This window comes from Urtica dioica, chromosome 12, assembly GCF_054948205.1.
Source record: "Urtica dioica subsp. dioica isolate 48M chromosome 12, U.dioica_male_clone48M_v1_H2, whole genome shotgun sequence".
In the NCBI taxonomy this organism is placed as follows: Eukaryota; Viridiplantae; Streptophyta; class Magnoliopsida; order Rosales; family Urticaceae; genus Urtica; species Urtica dioica.
Window position 1 is genome coordinate 10129898 of NC_142767.1, and position 22970 is coordinate 10152867.

Genomic DNA, 22970 nt, shown 5'->3' on the forward strand with positions numbered 1-22970 from the left:
CATGTTGTGCTTATTCCAAAAGTTAATGGGGGCGGAAACGTTCGATAAATTCTGGCCCATTAGCTTGTGCAACTTTAGCTTCAAGGTTATTACGCGTATCATAACGGCTCAGCTTCGGGGGGTGCTTAAAAAATGATCTCACCTTTCCACTCGGGAAATCTTGGAAGTCATGGAAAAGAAAAAGGAGACGAGGATGTATGGATTGGTATTAAAATGGATATGAGCAAAGCATATGATCGGATGGAGTGGAAATTCATATATGCGTTCTTCGCAATTTTGGCTTCTCGGGTAGAATGGTCAAGCTTATCAAGGAGTGTGTTGGAAAGCGTCTTGTGCTATCCTTCTTAACAGAAGCCCGCTCCGTAAACTTAAGCTCGATAGAGGTCTCGGCAGAGAGACCTGTTGTCTCTCTATCTCTTCATCATTGCTTTGGAAGTGCTAAGCTGGCTCCTTGGGAGGGCGGAATCTCAAAACGGTTTCCAAGGTATTTGTATCGGTAACAACCTTTCTATTTCCGATTTGATGTTTGCTGATGACACAATTTTTTTTTGTCAGGCTAATGAAGAGGATGTGAAATCTATTTGGTAGTATGTGGAAAAATATCAAAGATGGTCCGGACAAATGGTGAACATTTCTAAGTCCAGGATCTTATTCTCGAATAATTGCAAGGAGTCACTCAAAAGGGATTTACGTGGTAGGCTTGGTATGGTTGACTTGTTAGATAATTCTTCGAAATTGAAGACTTCGAGGCTTGAATCACGCATAGGAACGCTTTCCTTATAGTATTTCGAGTACTCCAAAGTGTCTTAAGGTTTATTGTACAAGAATACCGCAGGATACGACAAGCCTAGTTCGGACTGCACCAAGATAGAGTGAAAATCCGAAAATAAGCAAGAACTGTGTTTCTGGATTTGTGTTTCGGGAATTGAGAAAGTTGGTTCGAAAACCTGTGTCGATTACTGAATCCGAAGTCGGATTATATAATCAGTCGTACCTGTTCGCGAAGAGGTTCGACGAACAGACGCATTGTTCCGGTCGAACTAACGGTCTTCGCGAATAGACGCACTGTTTCGGTCGAACTACGGTTGTAGTCTCAAACGACACGACCGTTGGCCAAACGATAGTTCGTTTTGAAGAGACAAGACCGTTAGTTCGAACGGTAACAAAAATAACTACTAAATGAGGAGACGCGACCGTTGGCGAGAATTGTCGCGAGAAACCCGCGGATCGTACCGTTTCGCCTAGAGGTCGAGCTCACCTGGGTCGAGCTCACCTGGGGTCGAGCTCACCTGGGGTCGAGCTCACCTGGGGTTGAGCTCGCCTGGAGGTCGAGCTCGTCCAGTCGAGCAGAAATGACTTTGTAACTTCGTCCAGTCGACCTCGCCCAGTCGAGCTGAAATGATTTCGTCACTTACTCATTTATATTAGTATTTTGTTCCATGTGGGACTCTTTCCCACATACAAACTCACTTTCTCAATCAACAACACACTATTTTGTCTTTTAGTGAACAAATTAAATTGAGCTAATTAAAACACCTATTTAATTTTACTCAATTTCCAACAATCCCCCACTTGTTCAGAAAAAACAAGATAGAATCCAGAAAAGAGACAAAGAATGTTAGTACAGATAAGTATCTTTCGATTTGAACTTATCCTTAGTATAAGCAACACAAGACTTTATCGGAAATTAGGTAGCCAGGCTTTGAACCTTTTTTCCTTGTGATAAAATCGGTATTACTCAACACACACCCTTTAGTGTTCTTCGCCTATATCACACGCTTAGCACCGTTGATGGCCATGTGCTCATCCTGTCTCGTGAATTTTTCATGAGAGAAACTCCAACTCTCACTTTTGGGACGGCACCATCCCGAAGTTCACATAGGTGAAGTTCTTACAGTATCTCTGTTACGTATAGATACTTGTCCTCAAGACTGAACTTCATTAAGAGTTAAGAAACTCAACCTCCCGATTGTAACAGTCAACATTATTATATAATGTTATGAATATCCAATTCAATGACTTGTTCGTACCCACTAAACCTATAGTTAGTCATTTCCTAACCTTAGGTTGGGTTGCCATCATTGTCAGATCGCTACTCAAGGAGTTTAAGACCCATACCTCTCGAGGTCGATCTCACCAAATCTCTTGCAAGAGGTTTAGTGAACGGATCAGCAATATTAAAGCTTGATCTTACATATGTGAGCGAAATGATCCCATCTTTGATCAATTTCCTCACATAGTCATGTCTCAGACTAATATGTCTAGACTTTCCATTATACACTTCACTGTATGCTCTCGCTAAAGTTGATTGACTATCACAATGTATCGACACGGTTGATATATTGTCTTTAGCCAATGGAACTTCTAAAAGAAGATCTCTCAACCATTCAGCCTCTTGACCTGCGGAAGCAAGAGCCACGAACTCTGATTCCATGGTCGAATGAGTGATACATATTTGTTTCTTTGATTTCCAAGAAACTGCCCCACCGGCAAGTGTAAACACCCATCCCGTCGTAGATTTATTATCTCCGACACTCGATATCCAACTTGCGTCAGTATATCCTTCTAGTACGGCAGGAAACTGACCGTATTGAAGTCCAAGATTTTTGGTTTTCAAAAGAAATCCAAAAATTCTCCCAATGGCCTTCCAATGCTCGGCACTTGGATTGCTAGTAAATCTACTCATTTTACTAACGGCAAATGCTATGTCTGGTCGAGTACATTGCATCAAGTACATAAGACAACCAACCGTACTAGCATATTCCAATTGAGCCACAGCCCTTCCATCATTCTTTTCAAGTTTTACACTTGGATCAAATGGGGTATTCACTTCTTTGAAATTTAAATGTTTGAACTTATCAAGCACTTTTTCAACATAGTGTGATTGACTAAGTTCATAACCCCCACTGGTTCTAGGAACCTTGATACCTAAAATAGTATCAACTTGTCCAAGATCTTTCATTTTGAAAGTGGAAGATAGAAACCTCTTTGTTTCTAATATTCCTTTCATCTCATTGCTAATGATCAACATATCATCAACATAGAGACATAGGAAGATCACAAGGTTACCATGCACTTTTGAATACAAACACTTGTCACAAACGTTAGGAACAAAACCATTCGAAATTATGACCGAGTCAAACTTTTGATGCCATTGTTTGGGTGCTTGTTTTAATCCATATAAGGATTTAACAAGTTTGCAAACCTTTTGTTCATTACCCGGAAGCACATAACCTTCCGGCTGCTCCATGTAAATCTCCTCATCGAGATCTCCATTCAAGAATGCCGTCTTGATATCCATTTGATGAACATTGAGGTTATACAAAGAAGCCAAGGCAAACAACACTCTAATTGTTGTTGTCCTCGCTACCGGTGCATATGTGTCAAAGTAATCAATTCCTTCTCGTTGTCGAAATCATTTGGCTACTAATCTAGCCTTGTAAGTGTTAAGAGTGCCATCACTATGGTACTTCTTTCGGAACACCCACTTACACCCAATAGGTCTCGACCCTTTGGGTAGATCGACAATCTCCCAAGTGTGGTTTGACATAATAGAATCCATTTCATCTTGGATAGCATCCTTCCAAAAGGCAGAGTCTCGAGAAGCCACAGCTTCATTATAAGTCTTAGGATCATCTTCAATAAGAAGAATAATAGGAATTTTCCGAGCAAAACTCTCTCTATTTCCTTCTACTAGGTAAAAAGAAATGAGGCGAGAATCTATTTCCTTAGACTTACGGACTCTTTTGCTTCTCCGAAGTTCGGGTTGTTCTACAACTACCCTAGAAGAACTTTCCTCTCGAGGCATCGAGCCTGCCTGGAGGTCGAGCTCGCCTGGGGTCGAGCTCACCTGGGGTCGAGCTCGCTTGGAGGTCGAACCTCCCTGCTGGTCGAGCTCGCCAAGGGTTTGAGCTCGCCTTGAGGTCGATCCTCCCTGGAGATCGAGCTCGCCTTGAGGTCGATCTTCCCTGGAGATCGAGCTCGCCTGGTCGAGGTTCTTCATAAGTGGAATTTTGAGGTTCTGTTCCTGTCGAGTTAAGACTCTCAAAGAATTCCACATCTCGGGATTCTACTATGACATTAGACTCTAAGTTTAGAAGTCTATATGCCTTGCTATTCATGGCATAGCCAATAAAAACACTTCGCATCCCTCGAGGACCCAACTTGGTCCTTTTAGGATCCATGTTTTTGTAGTAGGCTAGACACCTCCACACTTTGAAATACCCAATATTAGGCTTTCGCCCTTTCCATACCTCGTACGGAGATATTTGGGTTTTCTTTAAAGGAATACGATTTAAAATATGACATGCGGATAGTAAAGCTTCACCCCACAAACTAAAATGTAATCCAGAATGCGTTAACATGGCATTTATCATCTCTTGAAGTGTCCTATTTTTACGTTCGGCTAAACCGTTTTGTTGTGGTGTTCTAGGTGCAGAACATTCATGAACAATACCATTTTCTTCACAAAAAGTATTAAAATCACTAGGAAAATATTCACCGCCCCTATCACTTCTAAGGACTTTACTATTAACTCCTAATTGATTTTCTACTTCAGCCTTATACACTTTAAAAGCATTGAAAGCATCATCTTTATGTTTCAATAAATACACATATGTAAATCTAGAGCAATCATCAATAAAGGTAATAAAATACTTATTTCCCCCACGGGTTAACATGCCATTGAATTCACATATATCAGAGTGTATAAGATCTAACAACTTAGAATTTCTCTCTACACTATAAAACGGTTTCTTTATCATTTTAGATTTCACACATATTTCACATTTATCCAATTTATCGGATTTGCACGAAATTAAACCACATTTAATTAATCTTTTCATAGTGCTAAAACCAATATGTGCTAATCTACTATGCCATAAAGAAACAGAATCAAGCATATAAGCAGAAGGAGAAATTTCATTAATAACATTGTCAATAATACAAAGTTTGACCGGATCCCTTCACTGGAATAGCCTTTGCCAACAAATACACTATTACGGGTCAAGATAAGCTTGCCCGACTCATACACAGATTTGATCCCCGGTTTGGCTAGGAGATCGCCACTAACCAGGTTCCTACACATATCCGAAACATGGAGAACATTGGTCAAAGTGACCGTCTTCCCGGAGGTGAAGTTGAGATCCACATTCCCGATGCCGACAACTTGAGAGCGATGCTCGTTTCCCATCTGAACTGCTTGTCCATCGTTGACTTCAGAATAGGTTTTGAAGGCAGCCCTATCATAGGCGACGTGAACGGTAGCACAAGTATCGTACCACCATCCTAGAACCTTGCCTTTGACCGCCATGAGTTCGCTCAACGTAGCGACTATGTTAGTATTGGTCATAGTGGCATCGACCTCTTTCACATCCGTCTTGCGGTGTCGACAATCTCGAGCATAGTGACCGGGTTTGCCACACACATAGCAGCCCCCTTTGGACCCCTTGGACACGGGCTTGTTGCCGGACTTGGATTTGCCGGAATGCTTGAATTTCTTCGAGTCCTTTTTGGAACCCGAAAAACCTCCCTTGTCATTCCACTTCCTTTTGCCTTTAGCGCTCACCGCATTGGCCTTGGAAGTACCGGCATCCGTCGTCTTCTCTCTCATCTTCGATTCCTCCTCGATTCGAAGATGTTTCTGGATTTGCTCCAGAGAGAAGTCCTCGGTGTTGTGAAGAAGTTTCCTCCGATAGTCTTTCCAAGAATTGGGCAACTTCGCAATAATCGCACCAACTTGGAAAGACTCCGGAATATCTATCTTCACTGTCCTCAATTTGTTGACAATAACTTGCAATTCATGAACTTGAGCAAGTATAGGCTTGTCATCAAACATCTTGAAATCAAAGTAACTCGAGACAAGGAACTTTTTGGTACCTTCTTCTTCGGCCTTGAACTTGTACTCGAGAGCCTTCCATATCTCGACCGCGGATGGATTGTCGGTGTAGAGATCGTAGAGTCGGTCTGACAATGTGTTCAGAATGTGACCCCGGCAAAGCAGCTCGTCCTCTTGACGCTTCTTCCGGTTCGCCTTGAGTTCGTCATCATCTTCGTCCGTCGGCTCTGGGATGGGCACCAACGTCGGGTCGAGCACATAGAAGATCTTCATGGCGGTGAGGAAGAAACGCATCTTGTCCTGCCAGCGGGTGAAATTGGTGCCGTCGAAACGGTCCAACTTGACGAAGTCCTGGCTCATCACTTTCAGACTCGAAACAGACGCCTCGGTAGCCATAGCACAAGATACTATAAGATTGTTAGATAATTCTTTGAAATTGAAGACTTCGAGGCTTGAATCACGCATAGAAACGCTTTCCTTATAGTATTTCGAGTACCCCAAAGTGTCTTAAGGTTTATTGTACAAGAATACCGCATGATACGACAAGCCTAGTTCGGACTGCACCAAGACAGAGTGAAAATCCGAAAATAAGCAAGAACTGTGTTTCTGGATTAGTGTTTCGGGAATTGAGAAAGTTGGTTCGAAAACCTGTGTCGATTACTGAATCCGAAGTCGGATTATATAATCAGTCGTACCTGTTCGCGAAGAGGTTCGACGAACAGACGCACTGTTCCGGTCGAACTAACGGTCTTCGCGAACAGACGCACTGTTTCGGTCGAACTACGGTTGTAGTCTCAAACGACACGATCGTTGGCCAAACGATAGTTCATTTCGAAGAGACGTGACCGTTAGTTCGAACGGTAACAAAAATAACTACTAAATGAGGAAACGCGACCGTTGGCGAGAATTATCGCGAGAAACCCGCGGATCGTACCGTTTCGCCTAGAGGTCGAGCTCACCTGGGTCGAGCTCACCTGGGGTCGAGCTCGATTGGGGTCGAGCTCGCCTGGGGGTCGAGCTCGTCCAGTCAAGCAGAAATGACTTTGTCACTTCGTCCAGTCGACCTCGCCCAGTCGAGCTGATATGATTTCGTCACTTACTCATTTATATTAGTATTTTGTTCCATGTGGGACTCTTTCCCACATACAAACTCACTTTCTCAATCAACAACACACTATTTTGTCTTTTAGTGAACAAATTAAATTGAGCTAATTAAAACACCTATTTAATTTTACTCAATTTCCAACATGACTGTGATGCCAACGATCATCATTTGGGAAATGTAGCGACTCGAAGTTCTAAGATTAATCTTGTAAATTAAGTTAATCAAAGGACGAGAAAATTATGTAAATTAATATTCTAAGAATCGTTTCCATCATTTTGGGTTGGAGTCTCGGTTTTAGTGAACGTTCGGGTTCACAGGACGAGCGAACGTCTCGTGGAAGAGCGATATAAACGCTTACTCTCGAGATAGGTTATTATAACCCTTCTCTCCTGATTTTATGGTTTGGCCTCAAGTATATATTATTTTCGAAATGAAATGGTTGCGAACGTGCCACGAAACCTAAACCGTTTTTAGAAAATGTGGCGGAACTTCAACTCGGGATACCCGATTATGAAGTTGAGAATATTTTTGATCTTATACATATATCCCGTAATTGCGAAATAAAATGTTTTATATATCCTGATAGAGCCGGAAACGTATATATATGAAGCGGAGAGTGCAATCATATATATATAAGGGTGTGGAGAGTGCACCATTCTGATCAGAGGACTGCCACGGGTTAAGTTGGCAGGCGGCTCAGGAGATAGTACACGTTTTAGATGTATCTAGAGACACGATTTAAATTTTTTTCATTTACATTTCTGTAATTTACATTCTGCAAGGTGTACTTGTACGTGTATGGTGATTTACACGTGACAAGAGTAGTATTATTATAAAACTCAGTATTATTTTCAAAAATCTTTTTACTCAAACCATTACGTAATATAACACCTACTGGGCCTCAGGCTCACCCCTATTTCCTCAAATTTTTCTTATAATCAGGAAACGAGAATAAGGGTTAGGACGACCTCGAAGTTTTACGTCGTCAAGTTTTTTTTGAAGTTTCAGTTTCGTTATCTAGCAGGTCTGTATATAAGCTTTTGCTTATAAAAGTTGTTATATTTTCGCATTCTGTTTTGTTTATCTTTGGATCTGTAAAGTGAATGACTGAGTATGCACTGTGGGATGTTTAGTTACTCGTTTAGTGTTTAATAAAGTATGTTTAATATCGCTTATCTTCGTTTAATTCACGTCTCGGTTTTCGGGGCGTGACAGGAAACCCTTTAAAGCTTGGGAGAAGTAGGATTGCGAGTTTCGCTTATTTAAAGGCAAATGTCCAAGGGAGGTTAGAAGGATGGATGGTCGGTACTATATCCAAGGCCGGGAGGACGACTCTTATCAAATCTGTGGTCCAAATTATTCTGGTGTATGCTATGTCTACCCATAATCTCCCCAAGACATTTTGCGACTCTCTTGATAAAATGGCTTGCAAACTTTGGTGGGTGGGAACGGAAAATAGAGACCGGTACCTTTCCCCGATTAGTTGGGATAATATTTTAGGCCTAAGTGGAAGGGGGGATTGGGCCTTAGGAGGGCTAAAGACATTAATAACACCCTGTTGTCTAAGTTCGGCTAATACTTAGCATCAGATTCTCATGCTATGTGGGCAAACCATTTAAGGCTCAAATATTGTCGGAAAAAAAAAATCCTGGAAGTCACGAAAAACCAAGGACATTCTCAGAGCTGGAGAGACATCCTCACTACCTAGAACTTCGTGAAAAACAACGCCTCTTACTTGGTGGGTAGGGGAAATTCGGAGAGGGTTTTTGCTAACAAGTGGGCTTTCAAGGACAAGCTTATCGAAAGAACAACTCTCGCGGAGGAGGAAATTACGGTGGACAACCTATTTGTCAAGGGCCAAAGAAAATGGGACCCGGTGAAGATTGCCGTTATTTGTGGTGAAGGTTTGGTGAAAATAATTTTGGCTCTCAAAGTTTGAGATCAGTCAAGAGAGGATGCTCTGTTATGGGATGCCATTGAACGTGGGAATTTCACGGTGAAGTCGGCGCTGGCTACTCTGTGTAATTCTCCGGGGAATCCTGAGATGGTGTGTGAAAGAGATTGTGGAATTTGAAACTCGATGAGAGAGCCAAGTTGTTTATTTGGAGAATCGGTTTAGGGTGCTTTAATCTGGGGAAGCATTTGGCGAAAAGTTTTCTTGGGAATGACCCTCTTTGCAAAGTTTGCAATTTGGAAGATGAAACGCTTGCTCACCTGTTCTACAGATGCCCTGCACGAAGACTATGGTTGAGCGAAGGTTGGGGGAGAAGTTGGGATTGGGGAGCAGATGAAGACGACAAGGAATTTCTTAAGTCATTGCTAGACCTGAACGAGGAAGCGAATGTTAGGGGTCGGAGACTTAATGGATTTTTGATAAGAGCTTGGGCGATCCTGGAGTGTATATGGACTCTGAGAAATTCGATGATTTTCCAGGGCAAAACTGACAGCGAAGAGGCATTCATTAGATTCATCAGAAAGAGAGTGGAAGATTTCTGTGGGAGACTGACCGATAATCGAGATGATGACCCTCCGTTGATCCCGTTCTCTAGACTAAGATGGCGACCGCCAAAATTTGGGATCGTGAAGATCAACCTCGATGCGGACTTCAACCATGGTGAGGCTACTGTTGGGGTTGTAGCGAGATTTGAGGAATGCGAGGTTCTATGGCTATGATGCTCGAAGGTGGAAGCTCGAAATGCAAGGGAAGCGGAGCTCATTGCCGTCATCGAAGTGGTGCTCATGGCTAAATCCCGCAACGTGGAGATAGTCATTTTTTAAGGAGACAACAAAAGTATAATGGAGAGCCTTGAGAACAATTTTCATTGCCCAGATTGGCAGCTTCTGCTGATTTTCGTGTTTTTTCTGGGTGTATTTTTACATGGTGTTCTAGGCAGGTTAACGGTGTGGCTAATGAGTTGTGCCGATGGGCTAATAGATTTGGATTCTCAGGATTTTGTAATGTGAGGGAACTCCCGCCCCTTGTGCGAGAGATCATTGTGGCTGACGCCATATTTTGAGTGAGATGTAAGGGGATCTCTTTTTCCTCTCCATCGCACCGATATCGGGGGCAGGGAGGTTTTTTTTTTCAGAGACCTGGTTATTTAAAAAAAAAAAACTATCAAGAAAATCCAGCACTCTAAAAGAAAAAATCAAATACTAATGAGACGCTCTCATTGACTACACACTCGATTATAAAACATTTTCATTTATCGTCACCACCCTCGCATCATTTTTATTTGCAATCGCTCTCTATACTTAGATTCATCTTTGATAAAGACAATATGGAATTATGGATTAGAGCAAATTGTATTCTCGATGTTTTATACGATATAGTTGATTTTTTCCGAAACAATTGTTGCAACTAATTTTTACATCGACAATATTTTCTTATAGACCGCCTCTTTAAATAAAAGAGAATACATGTGAAATCAGTACAACCTTTAGAGGCTTCTCAATTGACCATATCATAGAAGCTTTATTTCCACTCACTTTTTTGTAAGGATTTTTATCTTTTTATTTTCATCCTTTTCGATTGCTGAGAGCTTTTCCATGTTTATATATCAAGCATTGACGCGAGACAATGGAACCAAGTTACGATATTCAGCTAGATGTGCAATCAGAGACTCGCCATCCATGGTCTCGATCAGAAAATGTCCAAGCTCCTTTGCTAATATGACGAAAATGGTCTTTGTAATTTGGAAGATTCTCTCTTATTTGAGATCCCTTCAGAAATTCATGTGCCTTCTTTAGAACAGGGGCAATCTCGTCATCGATTTTTCCAGCAAGTAGGGCTTCAACGGAAAATGTGCAATCCCATGATTGACTTCCAAAAGTCTGCTCATGTTAAGCAAGTAAGTAGATAATTAAATTGAAATTTAATGTAGAAGACTAATTAATGATTTAAATGCCTGCATGGTGATTCCGTCTTCCGCAACCCAAATAAAATCTGTAACCCTAGCAAGATGTTTTTTAAAAGCTTCTCCGTTAGGATCGTCAACCCAACAAGAAAGCATCATTAATGCCTTATCCACTAAACCAATGGTGATATAACGGCTATGTTCGTCCTCATAATGAATGTGGTTCATCACTCTCTCCACAGCCATTTCTCTTATTAGCTTGCTTAACGGCCAGGTATTGATGAGAGGCTCAGCAACGTAGTACAGAGAATCCCAAAGAAGCCTTTGCAATCTGCCATGGGGATAGTAGTTGTCCACGTTTGCACACAAATGGCGAGTCTTGCTCCACCTAATCTCTTTGTAAGGATGAACATGTATCTCTTCTCTCAGTTGCTCAACTAAAGGCGTGATTGGTCCCACAAACCTTCTTCCGTAAAAGTAAGACATTGACATGAATGTCAACCGGCAATAGCAAAACATCTTTGCTGCATCATGAGCAAAAGAAATCAAAATTTATAATTAGTAGAAAAGTTTGGCATTGATATATGAATGAGAAATTGCCCCATTTACCACCAATTTCATCACATTTTTTCACTTTCCACCAAAAGATTAATTTGGCCCAAAATGTCACCGATATGTCAACAATGTTGACATCTAATAGTGAAAGGCAAAAATAGATGTCAACTAAAGGCGTGATTGGTCCAACAAACCTCTTTCCATAAAGGTAAGACATTGGCATGTATGCCAACCGACGATAGCAAGCCATCTTTGCTGCATTTTGGAAAGAATAAAAAAAAGTTTATGATTAGCATAAAAGTTTGGGTGTGATGTATCTGACTTGATATATAAGGGTTACTTGGAAACAAGGTTTAAAATATCGATACTGATACCCATATCGAGGTTATGATTTTACGGATATATATATCGACAGCTATTCTATAACAATTTTAATACCGATTACCGATTATATCGGTGATATATCGATGATATATCGATTATCGACGGATATATCGACAAAAATCTTATAACAAAATATAATAAAATATGTACCACTATTTATATTTTTAAATTTCTAATAAAACAATCAAATTTAAAATATACCTATAACTTTTTTCTTATAGATATACATTATTAATATTTACATTACTTTCTCAATATTTAAAAATGCAATAAAATAATTTTTTTCAAAGAAATTGTTGAATTTTTCTACTACATTACAAATAATATTCGTTAATATAATAAAAAGGAATAGTATTAGTGAAATTTGTTGTAACTAGCCAAGTTGTCATTCTTATTGGGGGGAATAGCCCAAGTTTCATTTTATTAAGCAAATAGCCCATAATTTCGGCTCAGACCATAACGCCCTTGGTAAATTCGCGAATAGGTTAATTTAATTAACCTACTGGAGTGAGTTAGGTTAATTAATTAACTTATTGGTTGAATATTAGTTTAGGTTTTGATTTTTTTGTGAGTAAAGTTAATTTACTAAATGATTGAATTTGGAATTATGTTAATTAATTAAATGCTTTGAATATCAATTGACTTAAAGTATGATTTTTGTAAATTTTTTGTGAATTTCAAATCCTTCACGAATCAGTTAATTAATTTACCTAACTCACTCTAGTAGGTTAACTAAATTAACCGATTCGCGAATTTACAAAGTGTCTCTCATCAATCCCCTCCATCGCCGCCGATTTCCTCTCCGCCGCCGATTCCTCTCCCCCCGCCGATTTTCGAGTCAATCTGAGCCGTCGATTCTCCGAGCATCGCCGCCGCCGGAGCTCGACGGAATCGACGCCGTCTATGGAGGATCTTGACGACGTCTATGGCGGATTTCGTCGGCGACGTTAGGGATCAGCAACGAGGATGGACGACGTGAAATGGATCAGTGGCGATCGGCGGCGTGAAGTGGATCGGTGGCATGAAATTGACGAAGATGAGAATGAGTTTAGGTTTAGGTTTTGAAAAAATTGAGTTTTGCTTTTATATATGAGGGTAATTTAGGTAGTGAAATATTAATTGGACTATTCACTTAATTTATTCAAACTTGGGCTATTCTCCTAATATTGGTGGGTTGATTGGGCTAGTATACTCACTCTCCCATAGTATTATATATTTAATTATTTAGTCTATTAGTATAGATATTATATATATAAATATATAATACGTTATTTGTCATACATATATTTATATGTATTATAAAATATAAATAAGAAAATATTGATAATATCATTATACTAAGTAAAATTAATAAGTAAAAGATATAAATAATAAGAAATAATAAATAAAAAAAAGAAAAAAGAAAATAAAAAAAACAAATAAAACGATATTTTTAAATTTGGTATATTGTCGATATTTTGGATTTTTTAACTACTAAAAAATATCGGTATTTTATCGATATATCATCGATATTTTAACGATATTTATAAAACGATAACGATTACAAAGGATATTTTACCGAGACTCTTCAAAAAATGATATATCGGCGATATATCACCGATATATCCCGATATTTTGAACATTGCTTGGAAAGTTCATAGTTATTCGCGTGCTTTTATAAGACTCCAAATTGAATATTCTAAATTAATTTGATTGTGTTGATCGAATTCACTCTAAATTAATTTGATTGTGTTAATGGCATAATATATTTAACCAACACTTTAAGTTATGTTAGAAAATAGAGCCACAATTAAAAATTCATTAGAAGGAAGTATTAGGACGAAAGTACAAAAGTAAGGAGCACATGTGCAAAAAAGAAAAATACTTTTACAAGTTAGAAGATTATATTCTTACATGGGTGAAGTGGAAAGATGGAAGGGTAGAACCAAAATTCAGGAGGCATAGGATTGCATCCATCCCATTCATACACTCCAAGTATTGCGCCATCAAAATCTTTCCCCAAGAAGCAGAGGAAGTTGCGCCGCCATTTTGATGAATTCATTTGCGAGCTCTTGCACATGAATCGTCAAGGCCTCCATCGGGGCCTTCCCCGAGAATGCGCATCGCAAGGTAGTTTAGAACGGTGCACATCATCATACTCGGGCCCTCAATGTGTAACCCCCATCCTCCGTCTTCGTTCTGATGGCAATACATGTACCGCAACATTTCTTTCTTGTGATGCTTGTTGAATACCGTATCCAATGTACCACATATGTACATACAAAATACCTGAAATAACAAATTTTTTATATTAAATTAATTATTATTTTTTAGGTTAATATCATATGAGGTTTCAAATTGTGCACCATATTATTGGTGTGAAGAACATAACGCCGGAATTTTGAGCGGGCCAATGGCCATGTGGTGACTGAAGCGCCAACCAAAAGCTTATTGACCTTCTCATCGCATCATGTGCTTTTTCGTATGTGCACTTCTCCTCTTTCTCCAATCTTACAATAGGAATTTTTTGTTTGTAACTTCTCTCTCTTAGCATCTGCCATTTATGTAGAAGCAGATTGATATTTATGAGAGGAGAAATAAACATTAGAATTCACAATTTTACCCAAGATAGGCTTAAACAAACTAGATTTCACATTTCTCCTTATTGAAATATTGTTTAGATTTTCAGGATCTATTCCGGGATTAAAGAATTCTTTTAGAGATGAGATAGACAAGGTTTCCTGATTCTGTGTGATATGAGATGGATTCATTGTTATTTTGGTTTATACTCTATTGGGTTAATAACAAGAAAAATCCTCTTCTAGTCATCAAATTTACTCAAGGTTTAGAGAGATTTCAGTGTGCTTCAATGGTTTGTAGACTAATTGTATTTGAGTGATAGAGCAATTAAAGAGTGTTATGGTTTGGCTCTAGAGAGTATATGGAATTTCAGTAAGATCAATGACACCATTTTCTCATATTTTCAACTATCTTGAACATAGAAAAACTATATTCAAATTTATTAGCTCAATTAGTAGTCCTCAATCGCTATGCATGTAGGAGTTAATTAGGTCCCTAAATTATAGAGTAAAATTGGTCATCTAACATTCTACCCAATTTCAGAAAAGATACTAAACTTGTATAGTGAAATCCAAAACCCGAACAACTCAAAATATATTCACGAAATTTAAACATGTTCATTGCATTATAATATGTGCTGTAGCTTCCAATATAATTTAGAATTTGTTTTCTTATAATAGGTGTCGTTTTATCAAACAAACCACTCCACGCCGTGGTATTTTATTTTCTTTTATGCCCTACCTGAAGACGCCATATGAGGTCACTGCATGGCTTGACCTTGCGGCGATTCCTGTAAAAGTTTTGTCGAGCCTCTTCGATCTCTGCTCGTTCTTCTGGAGTTCCTGCGTTCGGATCGAACTTGAATGTCTGTCTTCCCAAAAAGTTGTTTGTGCTGAACAAGTTCGGATCTTCTTCCTCACTCTTCCCATACTTAATCTTCCACATATTTCTTCTTTTATTACACTGATAATATAAACAGATAAATAGTTCAAAATGATATAATGTTCCGATAACAATGGTCCAAGAAAAGAAAAGGAAAAACCTATTTAGAACTGAAAACGTAGATCTAGATTATTGATCTTACCTGGAATTTTGTTTCATGGAACTATGTGAACGAAAGAAATACAAGTTATAAATAGATATACGAGTCTCATTTGTATAGGGAAATAAGGGTTTTGGTAGATTTAGCCTCACACTGAAGAAGGTCATACTTGACAGCTTTTAAAAATAAAAATAAAAACACAGACTCAGCTTCTATAAAGAGTGCATTTTGAATCAGGAACATCACCTCTTTTGGCTCTATCGATTCTTATTAAGCGTTCTCCTTTATCTGCATAAGTAGACACGTTTACTGGCCGTTGATATAATTCAAACAATTGTCTCATCTGCGCAACGACAGCTTCTTTTTTATCTTTAGAACAAATCCACCTGTTCTAGCCTTTTTTTATGCAACTTCTTGCAGTTACGATCACCTACACATGATTTCCAAACTAATTACTTTTTTTTTTTGCAAAAAAATAAAATAAAAATATAACGAAGATAATTAAGTGTCGTAAAAGCAAAAAGAAGAAGATAAACTCGTGATCAGTTCATATTTTCTGACCCCACCTAGTTCGTGCTTGTACATATAAGTGTACGTATATAAGTCTTTGAAGACATGTGTCTTGAAGATTAAGTTACCTACGTGAAATTAATATATAAACTCATATTAGGTCAAAATTAATAAATAAATTAAAGGTACATACTATTCAAAAAGATAAAAAAAAAAAAAAAAAGTATATACTAGAATATGAGGCAATTAGGTCAGTAACCCAATAGTCCACCATCATTTTTAAAATAGTCCAAGTTTCATTTTGTTAAGAAATTAGCTCTACCGTGTGGAGCTCTTACCCGATGTCCCATCTTGACCGTGTACTTTCCCAAAGAATGGTGGTGCTAGATCAATTTATCCGGTGAGGATGTGAGACCGAGGTATCTTAAGGATGTCTAGAATATCGACCGGCCACATAATATTTCAGACTGTCTCGCTGTCACATTGTCGAGTTGTCGGATTGATTAATGCAACAAATTTTAGTTCAATCCTCTCACTCGAGGGACGAGTGATGGTCCTTGAATAAGGTAACCGGGGAATCCACGGATCACTGAAAGCATGTACTTGCTGCCCATCTCCCACCATCCACACCTGCACCCTTTTACAAGAATCTTTATTTTCCACGCTATAGATTGCCATAAAATTAAGGAGCTTGAGTTGCTGCACTTTGCATTGGTGAATGGGACTCTGGAGAAATACTTAGCTTTTAAGACACGGACCACCAGGGACGATGGGTTCAAGATAAGCCTCCAACCCTGCTTTGCTACCATGGCTTGATTAAAAGCCCTGAGATCCTTGAAACCGAATTCGTTTTGTGTTGGATAGGTGTTCCCACGATCTCCAGTGGATCTTTAGCCGTGTCGGGGAGCCACTCCACCAAAACCTCGCCATAATGTTCCATCTCCTCACATAGGGACGTCGGGAGTCAGATCAAGCTCGTCGCATATGTGGGGAGAGCCAATGCCACTGCTTTAATGAGAGTCGCATGACCTGCCTGTGAAAAGAGACGGCTTGTCTATTGTGTGAGCTTGGACCAGACCTTGTCGCGACCAATCACAGATGGTAACCCTAGGTACTCGCCGTGGATGATCGTTGCCGAGATGCCTAAAATCTATCGGAGATAGTCCCTTGAAGTAGTCTCAACGTTCGGGCTAAAATCCATAGCAAATTTTTGAAATTTATGCATTGACCCGATGCCATTGCGTATCGATCGAGGATGACTTATGCGTTGAAATGTCGTGGAAGTTGGCTCGGCAAAACATTAAGGAGTTGTTGGCGAAGAATAAGTTCAATTCACATTCAAATATTATTCATGTGATTTTTCTTTGAAAAATTTGTTTCAACTAATCAATCTTCTGGCTTATTTTATTATTCTAACCAAAGTTTTATTTTATTAAAAAATAGCCTACCAGACCGAAATAAATTTAATTAATTGTTTTAGTTAATTATTTAATTTATTTCAAACAATTAATTTAATTTATTTCTTTCTGTTGGATTTTATTTTCTTAATAAAATGAAATTTCGGCTATTTAGCCTATGTCTTTTTTTTCGTTAGATGAACACTATCCACATTTCAATTTATTTATTTATTTTTTGTGAGTTCTAGTGCAAAATTTTTAGGGGGAATTGACGTTAATAATACCATCTCAATGTCAGTTACCATATTTAGCCCAAAACTCAAAATTTGACACATGTAGTACCTAGACCAATAGGTAAAGACTATTATACCCTCAAAACTAATTTAAACGAAATAAACCATCCCAACCCAATTTTCTCCATTTTCCCTCGCACACCTACACCTCTTCATCTTCTCGGTTTATCTCCCTCCCTCTCTCTCTCACTATTTTCAAACTTCCAAGCCCTCCCACATTTTCGCTCTCACGATTTCACTATCTCTTCCTCTTCCCTCCCACGATTTTTCTCTCTAATCATCTTCCTCTGTGTCTCTCTTTCTCTCCCTGTCCTTCTCTTTCTCTTTCTCGCTCAAAAATCGCGACGACCCAGCTCAGCGACCCAGCTCTCGGCGGAGAAGGCGCAACCCACCTCTGCTCGACCCAGCTCTCGGCGACCCAGCATTCGGTGACCCAGCTCTCGGCGACCCACTCCTCGGCGACCCAGCTCTCGGCGGCGAAGGCGCAACCCACCTCTGCTCGACCCAGCTCTCGGCGACGAAGGCGCAACCCACCTCTGCTCGACCCAGCTCTCGGCGACCCAACATTCGGCGACCCAGCTCTCGGCGACCCAGCTCTCGAACTCTTCTCTGGAGTTTTTGGTAAGGGCTATAGCTGTAACTAACAAAATGTGGTCATGATCTTGATGACTTTGTTTTATGACCTTTTGTTATGTATTGTAGAGGACACATATTTCTATTTTGGAAGACGAGCGATGAAGGTAGTTTTTGTTGGTCATTTTCGGACAAGCATATGATGTTATTATACTGGGTGCCCATTTTTTTTCACAAATTTTATTGGTAGTGTCTAGTGCATTGGGCCGATTTATTGCCTCCTTGACAATTGAGTCCATCGATTAGCTAGTAGACTGCTTATTGATGCCAATACTTGTGTGTTTATAAACCAAGATATAGCCGAGATTTTGTTTGTGTTTGGGAATGTCTGTGTTTGTGTGTTTATGAGCCAAGATATAGACGAGATTCGATTTTTGTGTATTTGTGTGTATTTGGTTGAACAATGTTTGTGTGTATTTGTGTGTTATTGCATGAATTATTCCTTGTTATTGCATGAATTTTCTCTTATGGTAACAGTGTTTCTGACTTGATTTGTTTTAGGTTTTATATTCAATGACAAAGTCTAAAGGAACCAAGGTCGAGGAGGCCTCAAAAAGTGTCCGAAGAAGTCCTAGGACGTCTTCGAAAAGGAAAATAATTTCGCCGTCCACGCGTTCCAACGATGACAACGCGTTCGTCGTCGCACCAACAAAGATAAAGAAGGTACAGAATAATAAAAATGAAGTGACTTAATTAGAGCAATGTATGGTTATTTGATTTTGTTTTGTGTTTGATATAGCCAAAAAACAAGGCTGAGTCATCGGGCGTTGCGACCGCCTTGGAGAGTCCTACCACTGTTATTTCCCGAAAGGTGAGTGTCAGAAACTCATTTTGATCCTGGTTCGTGACAGATGTGTCACGGACTCGCTGACTTCGTGACACATCGTGAAACCATTATGCTTGAGTTCGTGACAGATGTGTCACAGACTCACCCACTTCGTGACGGATGTGTCACGGACTCGATGACTCATATGTGTAGGAGTGGAGACGGTTTATACCGGAGTCCAACGTTGAAGGATTTTCCTTTAACTTCCACGGGGGATTGGAAAATTTCATGGCTTTCTTACTCGGCCGCAGCGCCGAAACGCAAGCTGGTTTCGCCCAATCATGTTTTGGGCAGTTCGTGGGGCAACCCAAAATAATACGGTCATCGGCGATTATAAGCCACTTGGTGTTGAGGACCGGGAGCTTCGACGGAGAAACCACTGACGGGCTTCTAATTGAGATTGGAGGCCAAGTCCGGGAGTTCACGAAGAGAGACTTCCAGGAGATCACATTCCTCAAAGTCGTCGATGACTACGAGGAATTCAAGTTCGAGGGGGTTGTTTCTAATGACAGCCTCTTCAAAAAATTCTTCCCGGGGAAGTATTTGACTCGGAACTTGGTCAACCAATTCTCGGAGGCGAGCGTAGATTGGCCGACAGAAGTTCAGGTAAATTACCTGAAAATTTACTTCGTCTTGAATGTCCTCTTGGCGGACGATGCGAAGAACAGGACAACGTGCTTAGAGCTCATTAAGGCGGTGGAGGACACGGACACATTATGTCGCCATCCATGGGGCAACATGGTGTGGAACTACCTTCTCGGCGAAGTCCGGAAGTTTGTGGAGAAGGGTGGCGAGCCAATGGAGCAAGGTAAAAAAAAAGGAAGCTCAATCTCCCCGGATTCGTCGACCCGCTTCAGGTTTGGGGGTACGAGTGTCTTCCTTTCCTGACGAACATGGGGGTTTGTGAGAAAGTCTCCACCACAGCTCGGCCAATAATGCGTCGGTGGAAGTCTATCGGACTTGTTCAGGATGCCGCCATGAGAGGAATCAACTTCAATGAGGTAATAAATTTGTAGGTTAATTCATACTTAATATTGATCACACTCATTTGTTAACTTGTCCCACGTATAGGTTGAATTTCACGGAATCGGCGACACTTCTTCAAGCGTTGCAACCCCTTCTACGACGCTAGCGGGGGATAACAAACGCCCGGAGGAGAAACCCAAAAAAGACGCCCCACAACCAGAAGCACCACCACCACAACCACCACAACCACCACAACAACCGTCCCATTCACAAGCGCAGACAGTTGAGGTAACACAATTTTGGGTTTCTATTTTAATTTAAATAACCAAACTCCGTGACACATCTGTCACGGAGTGGATTCACTTCGTGACAGATGTGTCACATAGTGAATCCACTCCGTGACACATTTGTCACGGAGTGAATCCACTCCGTGACACATATGTTCTGCTCCATGTTTTGCTCTTGGAAAAACTTTCTTCGCGGCGTTAATGATTCCGGTGTTTCGGTCGGATACGATGACCATGTTATCCTTCTCCCCCAATGCTTCCTTAAGTTTGTTGAAGAAATAAAACCAGGACTTGGAAGTTTCGGACTCACCAATACCATAGGCAAGCGGGAATATTTACTCATTTGCGTCCATCGCGGAAGCCGTAAACATGCTGCCCTTGTGATAGTTTGTCAAGAAGGTTGCATCAACAATTACAACAGGCCGACAATACTTCCATCCCTCTCTGAACGGAGCTAAAGAAACGAAAAAGTACATGAAATATTTATGACGGTCATGTTTTAGGTCGATGAGAGAACCTGGATTCTTTTGCTCTAACATGTACTTGTATTTTGCAAGAGAGGCATATGACTCATCATCAGTCCCATACAAGGATTGTATTGCACATTCTTTTGCCCTCCATGCTTTTTTGTATGAAATATTGACTCCAACCTCTGTTCGCATGTAACTCTGAATCTCCTTTGGGGTACAACTATGTACAGTTGGATCAATAAATTTGTGTTTCACCCTCTCTCCAACCAACTCTGCAGTAGCTTGCGGTTGCCCTTTTTGTCTTTCCTCCACAGAACAAGTGTGCTTTGGATCATATATTGAACCATAAACACATACACACGATAAAAAAAAAATTAAAATTAAAAGGGCATACATTTCCTGACATATCTGTCACGAAGTACATCCACTCGTGTCAGGAGTGGATTCACGTCGTGATAGATCTGTCATGGACTGATTCATCTATGAAGAGAAATGAAATTTCAAATAAAATCAGTTTTTAGGTCGTGAAATTTTACCTTCTAATTTCAAAACAATCCGTGTTCTTTAGCTTCGCTGCCCGGACCGCCCAATCACAATTTTTACCCGCACAAATGACATGAAGTTTGAGCGGAGATGAGTTCTTCGTTTTGAACCGATAATGATTATTGATTGCATCCATCCGCAAATGCTTCAACAACGCCGCTTTGTTTGCATATAATCTTTTTTTTTACACTTACCGGAGATAAAATGTCCAACACCTCAATATCGTTACTCTCGACACATGTATTTGATTCGGGAGCCGTAACCGAACACCCCCCATTCTCTTGGCTCGGTACATTCTCTTTTCTTTGTGATCGAGTTGGCGGCTGTGGTGGAAGAGGAGGCTCTTCCTGGTGTTGAGTCTGTGGTGGAGCCTCTATCGACAAAACAACTGGTGGTGGAGACCTTCTGGGTTGGGGTGTTGCCTGGCTAACAGTATTCATGTCATCCAACCCAACAGTATCATTGTCGAAAGCCTCCGGACTTGGTACGTCCCATTCACGTGCCTCGGATATAGGACTCGGCATGTTTGGAATGATCCTGCTTCGATTGCAACCAAATCCACTCTCGCTTGTGTTTGCTGTTGGAGTGGATCCAACCCGTGGAGAAGACGCGTCATCCGCTTTTTTATCCTGAAATGCCTCCGGACTAATCTCAAGTACAAGATTCAACTTCGTCCGGTTCGGTTCGTTCTTCCTCAAGTACAAATAACATCGCAAACTTTCGTCGTCGTCTATGGTTGGCGGTACGAGCCCGTCAGCTTCATGTTTGACGTTGATTGAATGCGTTGCAGGGGTCACGTTCAACCGAGCATACAATGTTTGCATCAAACTTTGGTAATTCAATTTGGTAGGAAGTAAAAGCGTAAGAGTACCACCCTCTTGATATACGCCCGGTTTTACCCACTTCCCGCTATGCTTAACATATAAACATATTTCCGCCATACCTGTATACGTTCACTCAGTATTAGAAATGAGTATTAAAAGACGGTTATTAACATGGAAAAACATCCAGTTCGTGACACTAGTGTCACGAAGTGAATCCAGTTCGTGACACTAGTGTAACGAAGTGAATCCAGTTCGTGACACTAGTGTCACGAAGTGAATCCAGTTCGTGACACTAGTGTCACGAAGTTCAACACGCCTGGTTGTACCCACTTCGTGACACCTGGAAAATTTCAACACTGAAATTCCAAACACCATTTTTGGCGAAGTAAAAACTCAAAAAAGCTTTGGAACACGTTCAAACTGAACGAAATCACTAAAAATAGCTCTTAGTTGTTAGAAGAACAAGCTACTTACCCAAATTTGACGCCAAGATTTGACGGTCACCGGAGAAGACACTCGACCCAGATCTGACGACGGTGACCGGAGAAGACTTGGACCCACGCTGAAGAGGGTGAGCGATTGAAGAGTGAGCGTGAATGAGAGAGATGCTTGGAGGGAAATGAAGATCTGAGGGGGTTGTTTTTTTTTTTTTTTTTCCAGAAAAGAAAGAGTGAAGATGAGAGAGAGAGAGCAAGAACGAATTATTATTTATTTTTTTAGAAAATGAAAGAGAGTGAAGATGAGAGAGAGAGAGAGAGCAGTCAAATATGAGTGTAGGAGTTTTGAGCGGGAGAGAATAGAGAGAAAATGAGGGGAAAATATAATAAAAAACAATTAAAAATATTTTTGGCTGCTTAGGGTAATTGAAGAAATTTTTATTTCT

At 40.2% G+C, this 22970-nt stretch overlaps 2 protein-coding genes and 1 pseudogene across 2 annotated transcripts; 1 reads left to right on the forward strand and 2 right to left on the reverse strand.

Annotated features, from left to right (window-relative positions):
- Window positions 1-4549: 4549 nt before the first annotated feature.
- Window positions 4550-6232, reverse strand: LOC149379020 (uncharacterized). The gene is made up of 2 exons (XM_089603931.1): window positions 5072-6232; window positions 4550-4591 (listed from the first exon to the last, which is right to left on the reverse strand). Exons 1-2 carry the CDS (start codon window positions 6230-6232, stop codon window positions 4550-4552), a joined length of 1203 nt encoding a protein of 400 aa, XP_089460057.1.
- Window positions 6233-8362: 2130 nt separating this feature from the next.
- LOC149379021 (uncharacterized) lies at window positions 8363-9614 on the forward strand. The gene is made up of 4 exons (XM_089603932.1): window positions 8363-8406; window positions 8688-8829; window positions 8887-8988; window positions 9081-9614. The coding sequence occupies exons 1-4, from the start codon at window positions 8363-8365 to the stop codon at window positions 9612-9614; spliced, it is 822 nt and encodes a 273-aa protein (XP_089460058.1).
- Window positions 9615-10541: 927 nt separating this feature from the next.
- On the reverse strand, window positions 10542-15449 carry LOC149379022 (beta-amyrin synthase-like; annotated as a pseudogene).
- Window positions 15450-22970: the final 7521 nt, after the last annotated feature.

Bases quoted from the DNA above. Each gene is read 5' to 3' on its own strand.
- LOC149379020 (XM_089603931.1), bottom strand. From the start codon at position 6,232: ATGGCTACCGAGGCGTCTGTTTCGAGTCTGAAAGTGATGAGCCAGGAC. The intron at 4,592-5,071 runs GTTAGTGGCGAT...TGAAACATAAAG, and splicing joins CGGATATGTGTAGGAACCTG to ATGATGCTTTCAATGCTTTT.
- LOC149379021 (XM_089603932.1), top strand. From the start codon at position 8,363: ATGGCTTGCAAACTTTGGTGGGTGGGAACGGAAAATAGAGACCG. The intron at 8,830-8,886 runs GTTATTTGTGGT...GTTTGAGATCAG, and splicing joins GGGACCCGGTGAAGATTGCC to TCAAGAGAGGATGCTCTGTT. The intron at 8,989-9,080 runs GTGTGTGAAAGA...AATCTGGGGAAG, and splicing joins CTCCGGGGAATCCTGAGATG to CATTTGGCGAAAAGTTTTCT.